At 44.9% G+C, this 16,128-nt stretch overlaps 1 protein-coding gene and 1 pseudogene across 2 annotated transcripts; both read left to right on the top strand.

Moving 5' to 3' along the window:
* The first annotated feature begins 1,070 nt into the window (after nucleotides 1–1,070).
* On the top strand, nucleotides 1,071–2,946 carry LOC106610198 (methylmalonic aciduria type A protein, mitochondrial). The gene is made up of 2 exons (XM_045722763.2): nucleotides 1,071–1,603; nucleotides 1,721–2,946. The coding sequence occupies exon 2, from the start codon at nucleotides 1,759–1,761 to the stop codon at nucleotides 2,173–2,175; it is 417 nt and encodes a 138-aa protein (XP_045578719.1). The 5' UTR covers nucleotides 1,071–1,603; nucleotides 1,721–1,758; the 3' UTR covers nucleotides 2,176–2,946.
* LOC106610197 (methylmalonic aciduria type A homolog, mitochondrial-like) lies at nucleotides 2,448–10,764 on the top strand (annotated as a pseudogene). Its single transcript, XR_014393077.1, has 4 exons — nucleotides 2,448–2,591; nucleotides 2,867–2,952; nucleotides 6,612–6,750; nucleotides 10,143–10,764. The product of XR_014393077.1 is annotated as a methylmalonic aciduria type A homolog, mitochondrial-like (transcript).
* Nucleotides 10,765–16,128: the final 5,364 nt, after the last annotated feature.

Genomic DNA, 16,128 nt, shown 5'->3' with positions numbered 1-16,128 from the left:
GACCCTGCTAGGTAAAGTCCCCCCTTATCTCAGCTCGCTGGTCACCATAGCAGCACCCACCTGAAGCACGCGCTCCAGCAGGTATAGCTCTCTGGTCACCTCCAAAGCCAATTCCTCCTTCGGCCGCCTCTCCTTCCAGTTCTCTGCTGCCAATGACTGGAACGAACTACAAAAGTCTCTGAAACTGGAAACACTTATCTCCCTCACTAGCTTTAAGCACCAGCTGTCAGAGCAGCTCACAGATCACTGCACCTGTACATAGCCCATCTATAATTTAGCCCAAACAACGACCTCTTCACCCTACTGTATTTATTTATTTATTTTGCTCCTTTGCACCCCATTATTTCTATTTCTACTTGCACTTTCTTCCACTGCAAATCTACCATTCCAGTGTTTTACTTGCTATATTGTATTTACTTCGCCATCATGGACTTTTTTTGCCTTTACCTCCCTTATCTCACCTCATTTGCTCACATTGTATATAGACTTATTTTTCTACTGTATTATTGACTGTATGTTTGTTTTACTCCATGTGTAACTCTGTGTTGTTGTATCGAACTGCTTTGCTTTATCTTTATCTTGTATCGAACTGCTTTGCTTTGCCTACCTGGTTAAATAAAGGTGAAATAAAAAATATAAATAAATAATTGGGCCGACCAACCAGTGCTCCCGCACATTGGCTAACCGGGCTATCTGTATTGGTCTACACCTGTTGTATTCGGCGCACGTGACAAATAAACTTTGATTTGATTTGATTTTAGTACATGTGTTCCTGTGTGAAATAGGACATGAACTGTATAAGCACCCACATTACAACTCAAGACACTAACATGAAATTGTATGGCCACAATGGCTGAAAATGGAAAAATCTTGCAAAATACATGCAAAATTGTGTAAGAGTTATGATTCCTTTGAATTTCAATTTGAGTGAATTGTGAAGACAAGAGCTCAACCACGACTAACTGCTACCACCGCGTGGCCTTGAGTAGTACTACTTTTCTAGAAAGGGGTGGTGTTCAAAGTCACAGGAAGTAGGAAGTGAACGAAACAACAACAAAAAACAATACCCACTGGGTTTCACTAGATAGCACAGCCACGAAGTGAAAATATTTATGAAAATAAAAATGTGCTTTTTGGTCTGACTTTAAGGTTATGTCTAGGCATAAGGTTAGCAGTGTGGTTAAGGTTAGGGTCAATGTTAGGTTTAATATCACATTTTAAGAAGATAAATTGTAGAAATGGGCGGAGTTTCCGACTGTGGTAGCTAGTGACGACCAAAACACTGGTAGCTCAACGAGTGGTTGTTTGGGTGTATCAAATGACAGGATTATCCTTATTTTCTTTATTCCAAAAATTAATACTCAGTTATGAAAGTGTTTGGAGCAATAGTAGAGGACAACAGCAAAGACGAACGAAGCAGGTTTATGTACAAATAGCTAGCTATCAAAGTGAGTTCTCCATTGTATGTACACGTTTTGTAACTGATCAGCTATATGGCTGCTTGTCAGTCAGTTACCGGTGTATGTACTGTATGTATGCATATGTCCATTCGTTTCTACTGGCAGAATTTGCTCCTGAATGTCACAACCTCAAATAGCCCAAAGTGAGTGTCATAGAATAATCAGCATCAGCTTTGTTTTGGTTCTGTCTTGTTGAATGAACTGAAATGTGTCACAAACCTCTATTGAATGCCTGTTATCTAACGTTACATCATTATCAGACTCTCTCCCCTAGAGAAGGGACCAGTGCCAGACAATCATGGGACCCCCAGTACTCTTTCCGCTTCTCCACGGCTTGTCCTCCCCCTTACGAACTGTCACCCCAACATGGGGCCGATGCCTCCTCCGCCGGCTACCCCCACCATCCTGCACTCGTACCCCTTGTACCCCATCATTCCCTGGGCTTAACTCTCAACACATCGGCGGTATGTGTGTGGAATCCACCCTCAGCCACATCAAGGAGCTAAGTCCACCAGAGCAGAGACTGTTGAATAAGCTGTATGAAGGACTGATCTCAGGTCAGCGGGCCAGTCTGGCTGAGTCCATTACCCTGGTGGAGACCCAGCACCCCAGGAAGAAAGAGCTGGCCCAGGTCCTGCTGCAGAGAGTACTGGCCTACAGGAAGGAGCAGGAGAAACAGAACGGAGGGAAACCCCTGGCCTTCAGAGTGGGATAGTATGTGGATTTGTTATGTTCAACATTGTGGGTCTATGCCGAGTACACAGAACGCACACAGACCAAATAACATGTGAACATTTGAACTAGTAGCTTGCAGAGTCCTTAGAGTTGGACCGCTTGAATTGGTGGCTGCAATGTGGGCTTTTTATTGAAGATTTTTGTCCTCCTACACTTGAGGTAGCTAAGTCTAAAATACCATATGGAGAAGAGTGTGGGCTTGGTGTACGTGCATGTTTGATCTCTGTGAGGTGACTTCTGTCTGGCCCACCCGGAGCTGGGAAGTCCACCTTCATTGAGGTGGTGGGGAAGATGCTCACAGGACTGGAACACTGGGAGGAGTCACCCGGACAGCCAATGAGGCCATAGTACTGTGTGAGGGGGGCGGCTACGACATCGTTCTGGTAGAAACTGTAGGTGAGGAACTCAACGGTTGAGTTGACTGTTTTAAAAGCCTCAGAAGGGACAAATCTTCACCTGGGATAGGCCACCTGCACAGTTTTTATTGAACCAGATTTAATCTCATTGTGATTCATGCTTTGCATCTTCCACATTACATGGTTTATAAAGTCTAAATGGCATGAAGGATAAAATGATGAAATGACAGAACATAGCTCATAGTTTCTTAATAAAATTCCTAAGGTAGCTAGCGTTTCATAAATACTTGGTTTCATTGTGTGTTGTGTCCTCAGGCGTAGGCCAGTCAGAGTTTGCGGTGGCTGACATGGTGGACATGTTTGTGTTGCTGATCCCACCAGCAGGGGGCGATGAACTACAGGTCAGACAGGCTGCACCTGCATCACCATCACACTCCCCTGTTACAATGCCATTAAAGAGCCTGTGGAAATCTTATGACATTGAATATCTTCTGATATTTACAGACATTTTTGATCATTTAAATGAATAATATATCCATTGATTCTTGATGAATATAAGTGTCTTGTGAGCTTAGTTCAACTGGCTTTAAAGTATATCCCTGATTCCTCACTCCTTTCATATTTGGAAAAGAAACAAAATGGTTTCTTTCCACCCTGTTGTCTTCACATATCCTGTCTCAGGATGCACTTAAGTATTCAAACAGGATCACAGAATGTCACACTGTCCATCAATCAGCTTAGACGTATAGACATAAGATTTACATCCAATTTCCCCTCTGGAGATCAATAAAGTTGATTCAAAGCACATCGTGTTGGTCACATACACATATTTAGCAGATGTCATTTCTATCAAAGTGTGGACACACCTACTCATTACATTTTTAAATGTTTTTTTTCCTTTATTTTTTACTATTTTCTACATTGTAGAATAATAGTGAAGACATCAAAACAAATGAAATAACACATGTAATCATGTAGTAACCAACAAAGTGTTAAACAAATCTAAATATATTTGAGATCTTCAAAGTAGCCACCCTTTGCCTTGATGACAGCTTTGCACACTAGGCATTCTCTCAACGAGCTTCACCTGGAATGCTTTTCTAACAGTCTTGAAGTAGTTCCCACATATGCTGAGCACTTGCTGGCTGCTTTTACTTCACTTTGCGGTCCAAGTCATCCCAAACCATCTCAATTGGGTTGTGGTCAGGTGATTGTGGAGGCCAGGTCATCTGATGCACTCTCCTTCTTGGTCAAATAGCCCTTACACAGATAGGAGGTGTGTTTGGGTCATTGTCCTGTTGCACAAACCAGGTGGAATGGCATATCGCTGCAGAATGCTGTGGTAGCCATGCTGGTTAAGTGTGCCTTGAATGCTAAATAAATCACTCACAGCGTCACCAGCAAAGCTTCATCACACCACCTCTGTGCTTCAAGGTGGGAACTATACATGTGGAAATCATCCCTTCTCATACTCTGCGTCTTACAAAGACATGGCGTTTGGAACCAAAAATCGCAAATTTGAATTCATCAGACCAAAGACAGATTTCCACTGGTCTAATGTCCATTGCTCGTGTTACTGTCTTTTAAGCAAGTCCCTTCTTATTGGTGTCCTTTAGTAGTGGTTTCTTTGCAGAAATTCAACCATGAAGTTGATGTTGAGATGTCTGTTACTTGAACTCTGTGAAGCATTTATTTGGGATGAAATTTATGAACTTATCTTCTGCAGCAGAGGTAATTCTGGGTCTTCCTTTCCTGTGGCGGTCCTCCATGAGAGCCAGTTTCATCATAGAGCTTGATGGTTTTTGTGACTGAACTTGGAGAAACGTTCAAAGTTCTTGAAATTTTCCGGATTGACTGACCTTCATGTCTTAAAGTAATGATGGACTGTGAGTTTCTCTTTGCTTATTTGAGCTGTTCTTGCCATAATATGGACTTGGTCTTTACCAAATAGGGCTATCTTCTGCATACCACCCCTACCTTGTCACAACACAACTGATTGGCTCAAACGCATTAAGAAGGAAAGAAATTCCACAAATTCACTTTTAACAAGGCACACCTGTTAATTGAAATGCATTCCAGGTGACTACCTTATGAAGATTGTTGAGAGAATGCCAAGAGTGTGAAAAGCTGTCATCAATGCAAAGGGTGGCTACTTTTAAGAATCTCATGTACAAAAGTTTGAGTTGAGTTTATTTTATTTTTACAGGGACAGTGCACATTAATCAACGTTTCAGTAAAAGTGCCGGTTTTAGCCAGCCGGCTAATTTTCAACCGCAGTCCCTGGGCAGGTTATTAAAAACAATTACAATATAGACAATCATTGAACAGTGAGCACATGCAGAGTAACATAGGACAAGCAAGACATAGCATACAGACAGAGCAACATAGGACAAGCAAGATGTAGCATACAGACAGAGCAACATAGAACAAAAAGCAACAAGACAAAATCCATAAAAACAACAAAGTGTTTCCACACCTCACAAGCTACAGACAACAGACAACATGGAAAGCGGCAATACACAGCTAGGGATTATGTTCACAAGTCTGATTGACCTTTAGCCATGTCTTCATGCATTTTGTGAAAGTGTGATATGTGGTGCAGTTATGTGTGTCTGATGGCAGTGTATTCCAGACATGGGAAGCTCTCACAGAGAAAGCAGATTTACTAAAGGTGCTTTTCCTTAAGGGAACTATACAGTCACCTCTCATGGCAGACCTTGTGGATCTGCTGCCATATGTTTGGGTTTTCTGTTTTACAAAAATACTGAGTGGAGGGGGAGCCAGGCCATTTAGGATCTTGAATACAAGACATGCGTCGGTGTATTGCACAAGATTTTCCCAACTCAGGAGCTCATGCTTTCTGAGGATGTAACAGTGATGATGGCAATTGGGCTTTCTGAATAGGTTTTAATGTTGTATAGCAAGCTTGGGTCCAACTAGTCAAGCAGTATGTTAAGTGGGGGAGTATCATCGATTTGAAATACAGTTTTGCTACCTCTGTGGTCAAACAATTTCGTATAAATCGGAAATTAGATAGGTTGAATTTGGTTATTTGAATTACCTTTTTCACATGCTTAGTTAGGGGTCACTTAGAAATGTCCTTGTTTTTGAAAGAAAATCTTTTTTTTTTTGTCCATTTAAAATAACATCAAATTGATCCGAAATACAGTGTAGACATTGTTAATGTTGTAAATGACTATTGTAGCTGGAAACTGCAGATTTTTTATGGAATATCTACATAGGCGTATAGAGGCCCATTATCAGCAATCATCACTCCTGTGTTCCAATGGCACGTTGTGTTAGCTAATCCAAGTTGATCATTTTAAAAGGCTAATTGATCATTAGAAAACCCGTTTGCAATTATGTTAGCACAGCTGAAAACTGTTGTCCTGAGAAATGAAGGCTATTCCATGCGAGAAATTGCCAAGAAACTGAAGATCTCGTACAAAGCTGTGTACTACTCCCTTTACAGAACAGCGCAAACTGGCCCTAACCAGAATAGAAAGAGGAGTGGGAGGCCCCGGTGCACAACTGAGCAAGAGGACAAGTACATTAGTGTCTAGTTTGAGAAACAGACGCCTCACAAGTCCTCAACTGGCAGCTTCATTAAATAGTACACAACAAAACACCGGTCTCAACGTCAACAGTGAAGAGGTGACTCCGGGATGCTGGCCTTCTAGGCAGAGTTACTCTGTTCAGTGTCTGTGTTCTTTTGCCAATCTTAATCTTTTATTTTTATTGGCCAGTCTGAGATATGGCTTTTTCTTTGCAACTCTGCCTAGAAGGCCATCATCCCGGTGTCGCCTCTTCACTGTTGATGTTGAGGCTGGTGTTTTGCAGGTACTATTTAATGAAGCTGCTAGTTGAGGACTTGTGAGGCGTATGAAATGGGTAAAACGGTATGCAAACATTATTAAAGTGACCAGTGTTCCATGACTATGTACATAGGGCAAGCAGCCTCTAAGGTGCAGGGTTGAGTAACCGGGTGGTAGCCGTCTAGGGACATTTTCTGAAGTTCAGGGCACCGTACTGAATCTGTGTGTGTCTTCTCCATTGCCAGGGCGTTAAGCGAGGCATCCTAGAGAAGGCTGACCTGGTGGTGGTCTCTAAACCTGTTAGTTCCAGCCAGGAGAATCCAGGCAGAGTATACCAGCGCTCTGAAACTGCTCAGGAAGAAATCAAAGTCCTGGAACCCTAAGGTGGGTTGTATTGGGTTGAATGTATTTTGTCTGAGTGGTAGTGCGAAGGGGTTAACTTATATATATAAAAGTGCTTCAAATAGCTGCTCAGGAAGAAGTCCAAGACCTGGAACGGGGTTAGTGTTGGGTTATGTGGGTTTGTGCTCATGCTTTCATACGCATAGAATTAAGAAATACGAACAGATAATGAGAAATGAGAAATAAATGCATACCTACAAAAATACATGTGACAGAAAAATAGCAAAACATGAAAAAATGCATATTTCCTCAAACTCCAGGTAACTGGGGGTTGGAATCTGATATTCTTCTTCATATCCTCTATTGGAGAGCTGTGTTACATCTCCCCTGAAAATCCTTTTTTACCGCCCTTAACTCTCCACACGCACACATCACCAGAGCCGACAGGCCGTCCCACTGCACAGCGAGGTCAGCTGACCCGGGGGAGGGGGATAATGTGATGTCATCATCAGGGCACTCTAGTCTGTCGCAGTGTTCCCGGGGTGGGGAGGGGGTGCTCTCTGCATGTCTCCCCGCCCTGGGCCGAGCGTTGTCTCTTTGTCTCAGACCGACTGCGTGCGGCCCGATGCAGCATCTGCCCACCTGGCACCCTGCCAAAGTCCCCTACCGCCACCCACCCACCCTTCTCCCTCCATCCCCCTCTTCCTCCCCACTCTGAATAGAGAGCTGCTGTGTAATGTATTTTCCTGATTAGCAGCCCACCCACTCAGATGAAAGACTCCCAGACCTGTCTCGCTCTCTGTCTCGCTCTCTTCTTTCTCCAATTTTCTCTCTCTCTCTCTCTCTCTTCACTCTCTCCGTTTTTCTGTCTCTATTTTTCTCCACCTCTCTCTCTCTTCATCTCCATCTATCTCATCTCTCTCTGTTTTGCTGTCTCCATTTTTCTGTCTCTCTCGCTCTCTGGCCCTGTTCCTCTTTCCACTAGTACCAGAGGCAGCAACACTGACTTCAGGACAGGAGATATCCACCGCAGGGATTTTAATGGGTCTCCACATGATTCCTCCTCTGCCATATCTCAATATTAGGTTCAGGAAGGCTCCCTTCTAGCAGATGAATCATTTTGACTGTAGCTTTGTAAGACATTTCTACAGTATTTCCCTATGTCAGAAACACATTTCACACTTGAATTGTGAATAGCCCAATTTAGAAATGACTAGATAGAATACAGCTTGATAGTGTACTGTACCATTGAGATATGACTTCACACAGTTCCCTTTTTGTAGTGCCGTCACTCTCATTCAAGCACTGGTCAATACTGAGTTGTTTAGTCCTTAAATCACTGGTGTTGTCTGAACAGGCCTGAGGTGAATATGGGAATCCAGAGACCCCACTGGGTGTGTGATATCTGTGGTGTGTCACTGTGCCTGCATGGGCATATGGGGGGATTGATGACCAACTACATGGCAGTCCACACGTGTGTGTTCACATACAGTACCAGTCAAAAGTTTGGACACACCTACTCATTCCAGTGATTTTCTTTATTTGTACTATTTTCTACATTGTAGAATAATAGTGAAGACATCAAAACTATGAAATAACACACATTGAATCATGTAGTAACCAAAAAAGTGTTAAACAAATCAAATATATTTCAGATTTGAGATTCTTCAAAGTAGCCACCCTTTCCCTTGATGACAGCTTTGCAAATGCTTGGCATTCTCTCAACCAGCTTCATGAGGTAGTCACCTGGAATGCATTTCAATTAACAGGTGTGCCATGTTAAAAGTTAATTTGTGGAATTTCTTTCCTTAATGCATTTGAGCCCATCAGTTGTGTTGTGACAAGGTAGGGGGGTATACGGAAGATAGCCCTATTTGGTAAAGTCCAAGTCCATATTATGGCAAGAACAGCTCAGATAAGGAAAGAGAAATGACAGTCCATCATTACTTCAGGACATGAAGGTCAGTCAATCCGGAAAATGTCTAGAACTTTGAAAGTTTCTTCAAGTGCAGTCGCAAAAACCATCAAGGGCTATGATGAAACTGGCTCTCGTGAGGACGGTCACAGGAAAGGAAGTCCCAGAGTTACCTCTGCTGCAGAGGATAAGTTCATTAAAGTTAACTGCACCTCAGATTGCAGCCCAAATAAATGCTTCACAGAGTTCAAGTAACAGACATCTCACATCAACTGTTCAGAGGAGACTGTGTGAATCAGGCCTTCATGGTCGAATTGCTGCAAAGAAACCACTACTAAAGGTCACCAATAATAATAAGAGACTTGCTTGGGCCAAGAAACACTAGCAATGGACATTAGACCGGTGGGAAACACAAGCAATGGACATTAGACTGGTGGAAATCTGTCCTTTGGTCTGATGAGACCAAATTTGAGATGTTTGGTTCCAACCACTGCGTCTTTGTGAGACGTAGAGTAGTTGAATGGATGATCTCCACATGTGTGGTTCCCACCGTGAAGCATGGAGGAGGAGGTGTGATGGTGTGGGGGTGCTTTGCTGGTAACACTGTGATTTATTTAGAATTCAAGGTACACTTAACCAGCATGGCTACCACAGCATTCTGCAGCAATACGCCATCCCATCTGGTTTGCGCTTAGTGGGAATATCATTTGTTTTTCAAAAGGACAATGATCCAACACACATCCAGGCTGTGTAAGAGCTTTTTGACCAAGAAGGAGAGTGATGGAGTGCTGCATCAGATGACCTGGCCTCCACAATCACCTGACCTCAACCCAATTGAGATGGTTTGGGATGAGTTGGACCGCAGAGTGAAGGAAAAGCAGCCAACAAGTGATCAGCATATGTGGGAACTACTTCAAGACTGTTAGAAAAGCGTTCCAGGTGAAGGTCGTTGAGAGAATGCCAAGAGTACAAAGATGTCATAAACACAAAGGGTGGCTACTTTGAAGAATCTAAAATATATTTTGATTTATTTAACACTTTTTTGGTTACTACATGATTCCATATCTGTTATTTCATAGTTTTGATGTCTTCACTATTATTCTATTATGTAGAAAATAGTAAAAATAAAGTTAAACCCTTGAATGAGTAGGTGTGTCCAAACTTTTGACTAGTACTGTATGTGAGGGTATATGTATGTCTGTATGCACTGTGTGTGTGTGTGTGTGTGTGTGTGTGTGTGTATGTGTGTGTGTGTGTGGGGGGGGGGGGGGGGGGGGGCTTGTATTACTATCCTTGTGGGTACTGAAAACCCCCAAAGTCCACACAATGCCATTTCCCACATCCCCACTTGGACAAAGGCTATTTTAAGCTTAGGGGTTAAGGTTAGGGAAATTTTGCATTTTCCATTTAAATACATTTTAGGTCCCCACAAGGATAGTAGAACATGCTGTGTGTATGTGTGCTCACTGGTCCTTAACCATATAGTGTGTGTGTGTGTGTGTGTGGTTCTCCCCACCAGGTAGTGCGTGTGTCATCCCAGACAGGCGAGGGTGTACCAGAGCTGTGGGGTAAGATGGAGGCGTTCCGCTCAGCCACCCTGTCCAGCGGGGACTTCCAGGACAGACATAGGGCCCAGCACAAGGTGTGGATGTGGAGCCTGATCCAGGAGAATGTCCTGAGGCACTTCCAGGAACAACCTACCGTCAGGGGGGAGCTACCCCAGCTAGAGGACAGGGTCACCTGGGGAGCTATATCACCGGGCCTGGCGGCTGATCTGTTACTGAAGGCCTTCACCTCTTCTTCATCATCCTCCTCCTCACAGTGACCTAGCTGAAGTGGAGATCTAATATCAACAGCATTATCCATATACTGTAATATTGATTACTCTTCTCGCCTTGTCTCTCAGATCACTGCTCTGTAAGGATGATTGATTGGTGATGAGAAGGGAAGGAATTCTAGGTCTTGGTCCCCCTCCCAATCCCACACACAACACACTGCCTTCAAATTGAAACACTGACCTACTTACTCATACAAGAGACTTGACATTGCAGTTTATCGGTTTATACTTGAAGACTATCAATGGATGCAGTTTGATAGATTTTATCATAATCAATGAGTTGAATAAATTATGAAATTAATTAGATAGTTGTGGGCGTTTTCTGTTGCTGAAATGTATGTGTGGTGACGTAGCTGCTGAACCAGGGCTAGGAAGCTTTGTGTGGTGACGTAGCTGCTGAACCAGGGCTAGGAAGCTTTGTGTGGGGACGTAGCTACTGAACCAGGGCTAGGAAGCTTTGTGTGGGGACGTAGCTGCTGAACCAGGGCTAGGAAGCTTTGTGTGGGGACGTAGCTGCTGAACCAGGGCTAGGAAGCTTTGTGTGGGGACGTAGCTGCTGAACCAGGGCTAGGAAGCTTTGTGTGGGGACGTAGCTGCTGAACCAGGGCTAGGAAGCTTTGTGTGGGGACGTAGCTGCTGAACCAGGGCTAGGAAGCTTTGTGTGGGGACGTAGCTGCTGAACCATGGCTAGGAAGCTTTGTGTGGGGACGTAGCTGCTGAACCAGGGCTAGGAAGCTTTGTGTGGGGACGTAGCTGCTGAACCATGGCTAGGAAGCTTTGTGTGGGGACGTAGCTACTGAACCAAGGAAGCTTCTGAACACGACAACTTTTAATACAAGCGTCATATCATTCCCGTTGTCCTGGTAAAGTTTTACATTTAATCCAGACAATATTAAAACATTTTTGCAATGATGCCTTTTGACCACCAGATGTCCCCCTAACTTCACAACCTCATCTAAACTATTATCATAATGACTGGCCTGAGAGCCAGCCTCCACCGCTTCTCCCCTCAGGATGTGCTGGGTGACAGGTCACAGAGAGGCTGCAAGACACCAGATCCTTCTTCCCTGGAGCTCTGAGGACACCACCTTCACATCCATCCTCCATGCCAGTCAGAGCCTGGCTTCTAGCAGATACTAGGCTACCTACCTACCGCTGGGCAGAGGAATGATCAAAGAGACAATAGTATTATCATAAAGCGTCTGTTACACCAGCCCAGGGCGCATTAGGCATCAACCTCTGTGTAAATAATACTTTTTTTTAAACCTGTGGGAATTGCCCTCATTGTACAGCGCCAGTGTAAAGGACAGTCTGTACATAGCGGGGAGAAAACTGCTTCTATGCTGCAGTCCATAGCCACAAACCTATGTTTGTTGTTAGGAAAGAATGCCTAGATTCTTATTCAAATCCGTCCCAGTCCCCCCTGATTATTCCATCCACTTCAATCTTTCCTTGATCGTTTACATCTGTCTGTTCGTTTGCTCCTGTCTGCGCCTGGAGGAAGACTGCCCCCTGAATGCAGATGGATTCATTAGGCTTGAGTAACACCCTTCTCCTTCATCACGCTGTCTGTCTCTCACACACACACACACTATACCGCTCTAGGGAACAGACAGTCCTAGCTTCATCTCTGGACACACACACACACACACACACAGCGTACACTAGGCTTCAGTGTAAACACCCTGATGCGGTTTCTCAGTGGAAAGATTAACTCAAATGCTGTCGTATCATGTTCAGCCATTTTAGCCCAAACACAGACCAGTCCACATGTGTTTACCATTTAGAGACATTTCTTTAATGTAAGCACAGGACATGGACACGGTCTTTGATGGGGTCGGAGGGGGATTTTCCATTTCTCAAGACTTCGATTGATGTTTTTTTCTGTCCGTCAGAGCGGCGGTCCATCCCCACATTTTCATCCAACACACAAGCGCCTCTTTATTTGAAATTGTGTTTAATTGCAGTCCAAACCCAGCTCCACTAGACAACTGCAAATGATGACTAATTACATAACAATGTAATCATTATGAATGGTTATTAGTAGTATAGAGCGTTGTCGTAGCGACATGACAGTCACATTCCGATGTGTGTTGTTTCTATGAATGAAGACAACCAAGTCTTATTGTTAGAAATGGTAGTGTAGGAATTGTTGTGGTGACAGACCTATGCAGTCTGTTGTTGGTGTTGCTGGTGTACAGAACCATGTCTTAGAATGATGAATGGTTAGTATAAAGCATTGTCGTGGTAACTTGTCGTGTGTAGCACCAGACAGAGGCCTAGGGCTCTATTCAATCCGTATCGCGGAAATTCAGCACTAAAGCCCAATTTGAAATTGAAAGGTAATGTTCCCAAGTTGGCGGAGACGGTAAACGCTCCGTATGTCGGCTCAATCGCAAATTACCTTTCCATTTCTATCTGGAAATCTGCAATGCTTCAGTGATAAGGTTTGAAAATAACCCCTAGGTGGTGGTGGTTTTGTTGTGGGTTCTGCTGGTGTTGTATTTGGGCATGTTGTCTACTCTGATCAGAGAGAGTGGGATGCGTGACACTGAATGAAATGTCACCTGGGCCCTCCCACCACGCTAACGCTGGGCTCTTTCTCTCTCTCTGTGTGTGTGTGTGTGTGTGTATATATATATATATATAGTGTGGCCGCTGGTCATGGTCTGCCGATCCACAAAGCCTCTCCCACCCTGCTGTGTTGGCTCTCTTTGTCTCCCCACAGTCCCCCCTGCTCTCTCACACACACACACACACACACACACACACACACACACACACACACACACACACACACACACACACACACACACACACACACACACACACACACACACACACACACACACACACACACACACACACACACACACACACACACACACACACACACACACACACACACACACACACACACACCATCCCCACCTCCCTCTTTCATACACACAAACCCTCCACACACACATACCTCCCTCACACACACTGCCCTCCTCCTTCCATGACACACACACACTCCTCCCGCCCGGGTCGCTCCGACTCGGCTGGCTGCTCTGCCGTCTCTCTCACATGACAGATGAGTGTGTGTGAAGCATTTCATTCAGGCTCACAGCTCAGTTTCAAGACTGCTGGAAAACGATCCAAGGACCCACAGTCACTAGTAGGGACGGAGTGGACTGGAGAGAGTAGAGAGGATTGAGGGTGTGTGTGTGTGTGTGTGTGTGTGTGTGTGTGTGTGTGTGTGTGTGTGTGTGTGTGTGTGTGTGTGTGTGTGTGTGTGTGTGTGTGTGTGTGTGTGTGTGTGTGTGTGTGTGTGTGTGTGTGTGTGTGTTTTTTGTTGTTTGTGTGCTCACCCTCTAAGCAACCGCCTCATTACACCATAGCATCTCTCTCTGCTCTAGCAGTAGAACCCTAGTGGCTGGGGGACATGTTATATTATAAGGAGTGTAGGATGGAGCGTAGGGTTAATCTATCTATGGGGTGTCTTCATATGGACGATGAGGCACTGATTGGCTAGTTTTTATGGTGTCTCACTACCAGTTTCAGTGGGGTCTAGTCATTCTACAGAACCTAGTAGGCAGATCATGGTGGTAGAATGGGGTCTAGTCATTCTACTGAACCTAGTAGGCAGATCATGGTGGTAGAATGGGGTCTAGTCATTCTACTGAACCGAGTAGGCAGATCATGGTGGTAGAATGGGGTCTAGTCATTCTACTGAACCTAGTAGGCAGATCATGGTGGTAGAATGGGGTCTAGTCATTCTACAGAACCTAGTAGGCAGATCATGGTGGTAGAATGGGGTCTAGTCATTCTACTGAACCTAGTAGGCAGATCATGGTGGTAGAGTGGAGTCTAGTCATTCTACTGAACTTAGTAGGCAGATCATGGTGGTAGAGTGGGGTCTAGTCATTCTACTGAACCTAGTAGGCAGATCATTGTGGTAGAATGGGGTCTAGTCATTCTACAGAACCTAGTAGGCAGATCATGGTGGTAGAATGGGGTCTAGTCATTCTACAGAACCTAGTAGGCAGATCATTGTGGTAGAGTGGGGTCTAGTCATTCTACAGAACCTAGTAGGTAGATCATGGTGGTAGAGTAGGGTCTAATCATTCTACAGAACCTAGTAGGCAGATCATTGTGGTAGAGTGGGGTCTAGTCATTCTACAGAACCTAGTAGGCAGATCATGGCGGTAGAGTGGGGTCTAGTCATTCTACAGAACCTAGTAGGCAGATCATGGTGGTAGAATGGGGTCTAGTCATTCTACTGAACTTAGTAGGCAGATCATGGTGGTAGAGTGGGGTCTAGTCATTCTACTGAACCTAGTAGGCAGATCATGGTGGTAGAGTGGAGTCTAGTCATTCTACTGAACGTAGTAGGCAGATCATGGTGGTAGAGTGGGGTCTAGTCATTCTACAGAACCTAGTAGGCAGATCATGGTGGTAAATAGTATGACGGGGCCTCTCAGGTGGTCAGCTAGTGTGAGTCTCCCCCTTTATTAAAGCACCTGAGGAAAACTCCTTCTCATCCACACACTAATGTTCTCTTCCTCTCTTTCACACACAGACCTGTGTTTGCTGTGTGTAATTTGCTCGCCCGCCTGCCTGCTGCCTATGGGCCTGTGGACGATGATCTACATATGGAGAGGGAGAGAGAGAAGGAGCCTTCCTTGGCGCCCAGTAATTGGACTTTAGAAGCCGATTGGGGGAACTTGGTTGACCTCTGGTAATGGATTTGAGTGAATAATTATTTGTAGTTATGGTTGGAAGATGATATCGGAGGGAGCGGGAGAGAAGGATGAATCCCACTGTGTAAGTCACCACTGCTGTAAAAGAGAGGGATGGAGAGAGAGACGTTGCTGCCAGCACTCAATTAATGAAATCCAGCTGCTTAGGCTCCCCGCGCGCACTGCCTGATCAAAAAAACACCCTGGCTAGTCTGGTCAGGAAAAAGGGTCCTCTCACGCTGCCCCTTTCCAGCCAAAATTCCAAACTACTGACCCATCACCCACCTCGATTGCGTTGTTAAAATCTTAAAATCCACTCCAGACTCCAGGTAAAATACATGATAGGGAGGGTCCATTATTTTTTAAAAGCCGGTGGTGCTTAGCGTTTGCGCGTGCGGGTTAGCTTATCTTAGCATAGCCAGCAGCCGCCATGATAATATAACCTAATGAAAGCGATTCTCAAGATGGCAGCCAGTGCCAGTCTGCGCCACCTCAGGACACAGAAGACAATCACTCTTAATCCACAGTCTAATTGGCCTGGCTGTGCCTCCTCTGGGCCTAAGTGAATTCAGCTGTTCGTTTACTGCGGGCCAATAATCGGTCTCTGCTACTCTGACAATGTCTGGAATAACACCTGAGCGACTGAGATGTCTTGTTTAAACAAAAGGAGGTCCGACGAGACCCGGCAGACACAGTGCATCTTTCAGAAGGTGGATGGACGTCTTGGACCCAGTCTCCTCCCTCTGGTGTGTATCTGTTAGCACTCAGTGTTCTCTGGCAGAGACAGAGACATCAAACCAGGCAGAGAGGTCCTGGCTTGGCAACTCTCCGCCTCCCCTCTGCCTCTCCCCCTCCCCTGTGCCTCTCCCCTTTCTTCTCTCTCCCCCCCTCTGCCTCTCCCCTCCCATCTCTTCTCTCTCTGCCTCAGCTCTCTGCCTTGAGAG

This window comes from Salmo salar, chromosome 08 (assembly GCF_965601325.2).
Source record: "Salmo salar chromosome 08, fSalSal1, whole genome shotgun sequence".
Classification (NCBI taxonomy): Eukaryota; Metazoa; Chordata; class Actinopteri; order Salmoniformes; family Salmonidae; genus Salmo; species Salmo salar.
This window is presented reverse-complemented; position numbering and strand designations above follow the sequence as displayed.

Bases quoted from the DNA above. Each gene is read 5' to 3' on its own strand.
- LOC106610198 (XM_045722763.2), top strand. From the start codon at position 1,759: ATGGGACCCCCAGTACTCTTTCCGCTTCTCCACGGCTTGTCCTCCCCC.